The sequence below is a fragment of the Orbicella faveolata genome, unplaced genomic scaffold (genome assembly GCF_042242905.1).
Source record: "Orbicella faveolata isolate gen_17 unplaced genomic scaffold, um_ofav_v1 contig_27, whole genome shotgun sequence".
NCBI lineage: Eukaryota > Metazoa > Cnidaria > Anthozoa > Scleractinia > Merulinidae > Orbicella > Orbicella faveolata.
This window is the reverse complement of record NW_028301555.1, coordinates 5,289,151-5,299,085: the sequence shown is the minus strand read 5'-3', so window position 1 is coordinate 5,299,085 and position 9,935 is coordinate 5,289,151. Positions and strand designations below refer to the sequence as shown.

The window sequence follows — 9,935 nt, the reverse complement described above, 5'->3', positions numbered from 1 at the left end:
CGACCCTGAAAAACCCACCTTTTCCATTAGCTCAGAGCATAAAGCTACATATAAGCGCCCTGGTTCGTATTCCCTGCCTTATTCCCTGCCATCGCTGTCAAAAATACGCAAGATAATCTCTCAACTCTCGCCATTTGATCATGCAACGTGACAACATCCACGCGAGAGCCCCCGACATGTGCGCGGATCCGCGCGGATATATGACGTCAGGATGGCGCAATTTGTTCTAAAAATAGAAAAATTGTCCCATATCATAGGTGCGCGCGGATCCCAAGACTTACGGTCTCCCTCCCCGATTATGGCTCCTGATAGTAATTTACAATTTACAATTTACAAGTGTATTTTTAGTAAGGAGCGCATGTTCTTTTTTTTTTATGCATGCATACTTTGCGGAATGAAGTTTTAGGGCAACGTTCCTTTGATAACATATTTTGGGGGAACGTTTCTACGGTAATGTGTTTTTAGGAATGTGTTGTCTCAGCTATCGTACTTTTGTGGAGAGTGGATTTTCGAGAACGCGTTTGACAATTTTTTTGGAAGCAACGTACATGCATGTATTTTTGGGGAACGTATTTTAGAGAGAATTTGCTTTTGGGAACGTATTTTTAAGGTAACATAATTTTAGGGAACATATTTTTAGGGGAACGTATTTTTTTGTGAACGTTTTCTTCTTCATCTTGAGACTGTGCAGTTTAGGGAACGCATTAAGCATGAATCCAATTTAGCTCAATAAAACAGACTTTTTTACTTGTCTTTTTGTAATAACTATCAAAAATGACAGATATGTCATTCATGCAAAATCAGATGTAAACGACTAACATGATCTGATTATATTGTTGACATCTTAAACAAAGATACTCATCAAATGAAAGACAAGTTACTTTCAATCTCTCTTTTTCGTTGTCTTTATTGACTTTTTATGCCACATTACTCCCTTGTTTCTTATTAATTTGCATTTGTATTTTTAAGTATAGACATTCTCTTACTGTTGATGCTATATGTTTTTTTCTTTTATTCAGACCTAGCGTCCATTCCATGGAGGAAGAGCCGGCAGGTTGTTGTTTACATTGGAGCAAGCGACATTTCCAGGGAACAGGTCGACATTTGGTCCGTTGATATGTTGGCCTAGGTTATCTTCATCAACCGCAAGAATCAGTTGCAGTCGTGCCACTGTGATTTGCTGTGTTAAATTGGGAACATTTTGCAGGTTGTTTCCAATCACTGCGAAGCTCTCGACACCGTTTGGATGCACACAGCAGCCAGCGGTCCACATCGAGTTAGGAATATTTATAGCGGGGAAATTTCCAGCTGGACCCAGGTTGTTGATGTGTACTTGTGGGTTGTATCCCGGAGGGTTGTTCTGAATGTGACCAAATGCAGTGCCGGTTATTAGATACAAAGTTCCAGGTTGAGGTCCCTGCGTGCACTGTTGAGCATAAACCCGAATTCTCCCCTCAAATCGGGCCCAATAGCCTCTGTTGAAAGATGGGCGTTGTGGTACAGCGTTGGTGTACACGAAAGTGGAACGAAATCTGTCTACGGTGTTGGAGTAAGTTGCTCCTGGTACGAGATGACCCCTGTCATATGGCTGATGTAGATATATTTGTCTACTTCCTTGTGGAGCGACATCTTTAGTTAAAGATTGAAATAAATGTTAAAATGTTAGTGTTACATCTAAACGGTTTATCTCAGAGTGGCACGATAGTGACATATAGACACAGAGACACGCCGACCGACCGACTGACAAACTATATTGTAAATTAAGGATCACTAGTATGTTATCTTGTATTGTATTGCGTTACCTTAAATTGTGTTTTACAGTACTGCACTGCACTGCACGGCACTGTTTTATATTGTAATTTCCCCCCACCTTTTCAACTTTCCTCACTAATGAAATCCCTTTTATGTACCCCTAGGCCCGTAAAAATGTACCCCTAGTGGGCGGAGCATCATCGTATAGTCCGATGTGGGGAGTACCCCCTCCGGAAGATTATAGGGTCATTGAAAATAGCAAATGAACACGGTGTGGTAAGAAATCCCAGCTTGCAGTAAGTTCATGACGTTGCTGGGGTGTGACTTTAGCCAAGAAAGCATCCAAGACAGTCACTATTTCGGATTTTTTTTCTTGTCGTCTTATTTCCTTACCTTGGCAATCTATTCTCGCCAAAAAATTGTCTAATACCTGAATGAGCAGCCACTAAAATGGCAGTAGCTTAAGTAGAATCCTCTAGAAAAAAAATTAGGGTCGGAAAACTATCCCACTCTGCTCATCCGTAGGTTAACCTTTGTGGGAGGCGCGGTAAAATCATGGTTAGTGGGCTTGTCTCCAGATCGAGAGGCCCGGGTTCGAGCCCTGGCTGAGGACATTGTGTTCTGTTTTCGGGCAAGACACTTTTAAAACTCTCACAGTGCCTCTCTCTTCCCAGGTGTATAAATGGCATCCCATCAAGGGGGAGTAGAAATACTCCTAGTTGCTTCATGTTACAGAAACTGGGATAAGAAGCTCCCTCTTGGTGGGCCTCTTGCGTTATCGTTTGCAGAATTTGCCTACCTTAACTAACCTTCAGATGATTACCTAATTTCAAGATAATCTCTTGCTAATTATAACGGTGACTGTCTTATTTTAAAAGTCGCTATAAGCTGTAGTTACCGTTTGCATGTGTTCGTCGCCACCATGCTCGTCGATTCGGATGAAAATTCACATTTGCTTGTGTCAATGTATAGGCTGAAAACACAGCAATACCGCGTTGCTCGTCAAACATCGTGGCATAGTAAGTCTGGTGATGGTACGTTTGGCAGATATACCGTAAATTAACCTGACCAGCTCGCAGACCTATTGGTGGGGCTCCAACTACACCTACAAAGAACTGAGTGTAGCATGGCTGGTTAGGATTATTAAAAACCATCTGGGGGCCAACTGCTCGAACCTCCGTGTTATCTTGGTCGTAGTCCTTGTAAGTGCTGTTCTTACTGCCGTGCTCATGGTCCTCTTTACCTAGTTGACAAATAAGATATCAAAAGTTATAACATAACTGACGAACTGAACAGAACGACCTAACTTTACCGACTGATCGAAAACTGACCAATCACAGTACCATCTTGGACGAAGTCTTTGTAGGTGCTGTTCTCACTGCTGTGTTCAGGGTTCTCCTTACCTAGTTGACAAATAAGATATCAAAAGTTATAACATAACTGACGTACTGAACACAACGATCTAACTTTACCGATGGATCAGAAACTGACCAATCACAGTGCCATCTTGGCTACCGTGTTTGTAAGTGCTGGTCTTACTGCTGTGCTCATGGTCTTCCTCGCCTGGTTGACAAATAAGATATCAAATGGTATAACATAACTGACGAACTGAACAGAACGACCTAATTTTACCGATAGATTGAAACTTACTAATCTCATGCGACTGACAAACTCGTGCTCTTCTTGTGTCTCAAAGCACTCGTGTTTTAATTCTTACCCACCTTGCAGAAAAGGAAAATAATTGTGAGGGTAGAGCCTACTGAATGTATTTCCTCTACATAGAAGCAGATTTTACAAGCTATAAAGGAAGACTTCGTTAAAAAGACAAAACGATTCTTTTCTGTAACTCTCTATATAACTAGTACATTGTGTTATCCAACTATTTTTCTCTCAATCTGCAGCTGTATGTGTAATTAGTCTTAGTGTGTGTGTGTGTTGTGTGTGTGTGCGCTCCTGCATGTCTTTTTCTTATTTTCTCTTCTTATTTGACCCAAATAAATAATCACTTTAAATCAGTAAGGATGGCTGCCCAGTCCTATTAGCCCATTAAGGTTATTTCGGGAAGCCATGTACTCTTTTTATTTTAACTTATTTCTGTTCATCTAATTTCTAATTTCTGGCTGGGTACAAATAAAGTTGTTGTTGGTGTTGTTGTTTCAGTTATTAGGTTTCAAGGGAAAGTGATATTTGAATGGGTGCTTAGCCCAAGCTTGTCTTTTAATTTTTTCATACTGGGATTTTTTCGCTAAGTGACACAGTTTTTACGAATAACAATCACATTTATTTTCATTCTTTTGTTTGCTTTTTGATTATGCTTCAGTAACGTAAAAAAAAATAGAGGCGCATCGCATCAATATGCCAGATTTGTTTGTTTAACTATTCAATGGTCGGGAGGCTGTTTATGATTTTGAAAGTAAATGTCGACAATTTAAGTTTAAATACTGCATGACAGTTTCTAATCGATTTCAAAGAATTAAATTATATATTTCATATTCTTACATGGAAGTTAAATGTGATGTTATAGTATGGAATAAATATAATTCATCTATCAAAGAATCTGTTGCGTTGGGTTTGAGAATTCAGAAAGTTTACATTTCAAATGAGTGCGAATTTACTGGTTCAAAAATCATAAAGTCCTTAATTTCTAACTCTTTTAAACGTAAAATCCAGTTTCCCACTGCAGAAAAAGGCTCATTTGAATTTTTTTTAACTTCAAACATGCTTGAGTTTTCAAAAGTAAATATTTTCATTTCTTACCATTTTTGTTCTTCTTTGGCATTGGCCGGCTTCCATCCACAACATTGGACGCTATCAGTCCAAAAATTAGCAGGAAAAGCACACTTTTCACAGCAAATGACCCCATCTTGACTTCAGAGTTAAGTGAGAGACGATTCTTAACCAGTCGTCTAAGGCGAATGAGAAAAATTTAGCCCAAGTTATTTGTGTCCAAAACGTCTTCATGGACGGTTACCGCGGTTGAACTGATTGACCAATCACACGGTAGTATACGGGATGTCGTCAGACAGAATGGAGGCAACTCAATTCATTCCTCACAATTCAAAACACGCTCTCTAATGTGCAATCTAGTAACCGTTTCAACTAATGGCCTTTTAACGTGCCTTACACATTTTAGACTTTTAGACTTTTTGCATTCTAATTTGATGTTTTAATTTTCAGTCATCCAAAGCAATCTGCACTTTACACTGTTTTAACTGTAACCCACTTGCAATAGAAGAAAAACAATTTCAATGATAAGAACCTACAGAGAAGCAGGTTTTATGACCTATAAAGGCAGACTTACGTTAAAAAGGCACTAAAAAATCTTTTCAGTCATTAGGTCTCACGGAAAAGTGATATCTGAATGAGTGTTTAGCGCAGGCTTGTTCTTAATTTTCCGACTATGATTTTACTCGAAGTGACGCAGATTTTTACGAAGCTAACCACAATCACCATTATTTTCGTTCTTATTCTTTTGCTTTCTGATTTAAAGAAAGCTACAGTAACGTAACTAAATTTAACAAACCTGAATATTTAAAAATATTCACTGGTCCAGATGCTGTTTACGATTTTGAAAGTTAACGAGCCTAAATAGTCTTCGCAGACACTTTGAAAACCCAAAGAAGTTATCGTCATTTTGTTAACAACAGCACACCGCTAGGCTACTCACTATCTACAACAAAATGGATTGGGAGTAGCGTAGCCAATAAGGGAACGGCATTCGTGATAAAGCCCTAGTAGATTTAGACTTATAGGGAAAAGGTCTTGCACATGTATCAAAGAAGTTATCCTCTCGGTTTGAGAGTTCAGAAAGTTAGTCAAATGAATGTGCAATTTACTTGTTAAAAAACCATTAGACGTATCTTATTTTCATTTCTAGCTCTTTTAACCAGTTCCCTACCGAAAAAGAGATAAGCTTATTTCAATATTTTAACTTCAAAAATGCTTGAGTTTGTAAAAGTAAACATTTTCGTTTCTTACCATTTGTGTTGTTTATGTGCATTGGCCGGCTTCCATCCACAACATTGGACGCTATAAGTCCAATAATTAGCAGGAAAAGCAGAATTTTCACAACGATTGCCTCCATCTTGACCTCAGAGTTGTATGAGACAAGAATCTTAAGCAGTTATGACCCAGTTATCAAACCAGAATGTTAAAAAATTAAATTATTTTTTCAAATTAGTGTGAAATTCACTACATCTAAAGCCATGAAATAAATTTTGTAGCTACTTTATAAAAAATTAACTTCAAATAATTAAAAGCGGGTTGTTTTACTACATCAGACAACGTCTTCAATTAACGGACAAAGGAACCTTTTAAGCTATACAGTTTCATTTCAAGACAAACAGTGGAAGCTCCATTGAAGTGTATCTCTGAGTAAATTATATGAACACTGACTCAGTTTTAAAATCATTTCTGTTTCATCTTTTGCGCCCGCATTGATTTGAATTTAACCGACTGTCGGGAAAAATATACATTGCATCAATTATATTGATCTACATCTTCAATGAAAGGACAAAGGTATGTTTCTGACTAATTAATACAGTTTCGATTCATCACTAACAAGACAAAGTGATCAAGCCAAAATGTATCTATGGTTATATATATATCATCCGATTATATTTGGCTCAGCCTAGCTACAGGCTCAGCTCTCTAGAAAATCAATTTCATTCAGCTCAGTTTTTGTCCAAAAAAATTGATGAACGCGCATAATTTCTAAATTATTGCCAGTGATCAGGCAGTTAAATATAAAATCAACAGATCGGAAATATAGGCTACTCGTCTTTCTGAATTTGTTACTTCGAATTCAAATAAAATTACAACCGCGTTTCGTGCTTGCAACTAGAAATCGGCCTTGCACTGTGCAGTCGTTCGATTCGATGTGTTCCATTCAATCCAATTACTATTTCATATTGATACAATATATAAAATTATATTAAAGAAAAGGTTCCTACAAACTATGGGAGGGAGGACAAGTATTTCAAGAATCAGATTGCCAAAGCTGTTGGTTTTTTTGGTTTTTTTGGAATCATAGTATTGCTAATAACACAATGCGAGCGAAACGTTAACCGGAAACGAGACAAGTAAATGCTTCTTTGAAAAATCAATAAAAAGGCAGCCCGCAAACAGAAGATGTCTTGTAATTCCATCAAAGCGCGTTTTCCCGGTTCCTAACTGTAACATGTTTATTGGCGTTTTTATAGCTTCAAATCGACATTCTAACCCTAGAGGTGTACCGGATTGTTAATTTTCACCGTCATGATCCTAGTTTAACGGCTCTGCAGATATCTCACGAGTCACCTGTAGCTCAGAGGAAGAGCATCGATCGAGCTACCAAACTGAGTATGCCTGTTTCACTGGCAACAAAATCATTTTTAAGATTTAAATTGTTCAGAGTAGAGGCGGTACTTACGAAGCTAGGTTTTGAAGTGGGTCTGTCTCAGCTATGACATTGGATGTCAAGAGTACAACGACAAGCAGAAACCGGTAAAATATTCAAAACGATTAATTCCATTTCAAATTTTATATCAAAGTTTATGTTTTATTTGATATCGAATTATCTTGTTAGTTAATTGTCGATGTTCCTTGATTCCATTATCATGTGTTAGTATAAATCTACTAGCGTCCTATTACGAATGCCGTTGTCGTGTTCTATTATTGGCTACGACTCACTATCTATTCTGCTGTAGATAATGAGCAGCCTCAGTAGCAGGGTGCTCTTGTTAACAAAAAGGCGGCCGCTATCTTGCGTTTCCGGAGTTTCTGTAAAGAGGATTTAAATAAAATTTCGACTGCGCTCTATCACGCGATAGAAATCGAGAGCGAATAAGCTAATTTTCAAACAGAAAACGCTAGCGAAATAATGTATGGCAACAGGAGCCATAATCAGGGACGGAGACCGTAAGCGCGCGCCATGTCTAGTATTGGGGCTGTCCCCATGATATGGGACAATAATTCTATTTTTAGGACAAATTGCGCCATCGCCTGCGGCACACGCGCGTACATGCTGCGAGGATTTTTGCGAAGGTCGCGCGGGGGAAATGGCGTCCGAAATTCCCGAAATTTTTTATGTTTTTGGCCCACAACTCAACGCGTTTACGTCTATTGGAATTTTGCTTAAGTATTTTCGTCGTAAGCTGCTCCAGTTTGAGTGAAGTAAGACAGTGTCGAATTTAGGGATGTTCCTCTTTAAGCTTATATATTTCGGTGACCAAGTTGTGTTCCGACGGATGCTTCTTTTACATGAGCTGTACATTACTCCACTTTAAATTTCACATATGTTTAAGATTAACAGCTTTTCCATTACACAGCAAAAATCTAGCTGGATATATTTAGATATAGCAGAGCTTCAGGACTTCATACTTTCCTAGCTCCTCCTCTTACACGCTTGCGAGGAATTTGCCAGTCTATCGCGACCGAAAAGTAAAACAAAATAATTGCTAGTTTGAGTTCCGTCTGAATTGTAAGCAACGTTTGATGTTCCGTCAAGGCCCAACAATTTTACGTCCGTAGATACTGCTCAGTTTTATTCGTGTAAAGATCCACTAATTCTCTGTTGTCGATGAATGAGAGCACCCGCCGATGCGTGTTTTATACAGTCAGTAAACATGACAAATTGTACCGTGTGTTCCGCCGCACTTTCATGTGAAAGCGTAAATCGAACTCAAACAATAACTCTATAGTTTTTAAATATGTTTAAGATTGATAAATGTTTGAGAACATATTAAAAGCTAAGCTGAAAATATGTGAATAAAGCAGAAATAATCAGCAAAGTTACGATGACGCTTTCTTTAATCAACTTCGAATAACGATTTCGATTTTGTTGATTGAGTTATCAAAACTTGTCTATTTTCATTTTCGCAGTGTAAAACTTCACTATGCTTATGTTGAAGAAACAAACATGATGTTAGTAGCCTTTTTTGCGTTCGTAAAATTTGTTGCAGCATCTCAGCACAAAAGATAACGAAAGAAATCTTTGTCAAGATTTGTTGACAATTGAAAACACCGACTCGGACTTGAAAGTGCACGAGCTGCACTATGCAAATGAGCTAATTGTACGCGTCAGACTTTCCTTTCAAAAACTTTTGCAAACTCACCAAACAAGCAGAAACAATAAGAAACTATCAAAACAGGTTTTGGTTATGATTAACCATTGTCTGAGAAACTCAAAAATTATCTCGATACCAGAGTAGAGAGTTTTCTTGCCATATTCTTAAGTCACAACAAACGCAAAAACATACGCGTAAGCTTACAACTAGCGCGAGCAGATCTTATTATTCATTCCCAGCGCGAGATTGAAGTCTTGTTTTCGACCCTGAAAAACCCACCTTTTCCATTAGCTCAGAGCATAAAGCTACATATAAGCGCCCTGGTTCGTATTCCCTGCCTTATTCCCTGCCATCGCTGTCAAAAATACGCAAGATAATCTCTCAACTCTCGCCATTTGATCATGCAACGTGACAACATCCACGCGAGAGCCCCCGACATGTGCGCGGATCCGCGCGGATATATGACGTCAGGATGGCGCAATTTGTTCTAAAAATAGAAACATTGTCCCATATCATAGGTGCGCGCGGATCCCAAGACTTACGGTCTCCGTCCCCGATTATGGCTCCTGATAGTAATTTACAATTTACAATTTACAAGTGTATTTTTAGTAAGGAGCGCATGTTCTTTTTTTTTATGCATGCATACTTTGCGGAATGAAGTTTTAGGGCAACGTTCCTTTGATAACATATTTTGGGGGAACGTTTCTACGGTAATGTGTTTTTAGGAATGTGTTGTCTTAGCTATCGTACTTTTGTGGAGAGTGGATTTTCGAGAACGCGTTTGACAATTTTTTTGGAAGCAACGTACATGCATGTATTTTTGGGGAACGTATTTTAGAGAGAATTTGCTTTTGGGAACGTATTTTTAAGGTAACATAATTTTAGGGAACATATTTTTAGGGGAACGTATTTTTTTGTGAACGTTTTCTTCTTCATCTTGAGACTGTGCAGTTTAGGGAACGCATTAAGCATGAATCCAATTTAGCTCAATAAAACAGACTTTTTTACTTGTCTTTTTGTAATAACTATCAAAAATGACAGATATGTCATTCATGCAAAATCAGATGTAAACGACTAACATGATCTGATTATATTGTTGACATCTTAAACAAAGATACTCATCAAATGAAAGACAAG

The 9,935-nt window shown here is 38.2% G+C and overlaps 1 protein-coding gene across 5 annotated transcripts; it reads right to left on the bottom strand.

Moving 5' to 3' along the window:
• Window positions 1-881: 881 nt before the first annotated feature.
• Window positions 882-5,964, bottom strand: LOC149107290 (uncharacterized). 5 transcript variants are annotated; one of them, XM_089296630.1, is made up of 4 exons: window positions 5,731-5,964; window positions 3,084-3,155; window positions 2,651-2,995; window positions 882-1,629 (listed from the first exon to the last, which is right to left on the bottom strand). In XM_089296630.1, the coding sequence occupies exons 1-4, from the start codon at window positions 5,834-5,836 to the stop codon at window positions 1,022-1,024; spliced, it is 1,131 nt and encodes a 376-aa protein (XP_089152756.1). In that variant the 5' UTR covers window positions 5,837-5,964; the 3' UTR covers window positions 882-1,021. The 5 variants fall into 5 exon arrangements, with proteins under 5 accessions (XP_089152756.1, XP_089152759.1, XP_089152755.1 ...); XM_089296633.1 differs by having other exon boundaries at window positions 3,096-3,155; XM_089296629.1 differs by lacking the exon at window positions 5,731-5,964 and adding an exon at window positions 4,510-4,630.
• Window positions 5,965-9,935: the final 3,971 nt, after the last annotated feature.

Excerpts from the sequence above, each read along its gene's own strand:
- LOC149107290 (XM_089296630.1), bottom strand. The coding sequence starts at position 5,836 with ATGGAGGCAATCGTTGTGAAAATTCTGCTTTTCCTGCTAATTATTGGA. Across the intron at positions 3,156-5,730 it reads GCACATAAACAACACAAATG|GTAAGGAGAACCCTGAACAC; the intron begins GTAAGAAACGAA and ends TTTGTCAACTAG. Across the intron at positions 1,630-2,650 it reads GCGACGAACACATGCAAACG|ATGTCGCTCCACAAGGAAGT; the intron begins GTAACTACAGCT and ends CTTTAACTAAAG.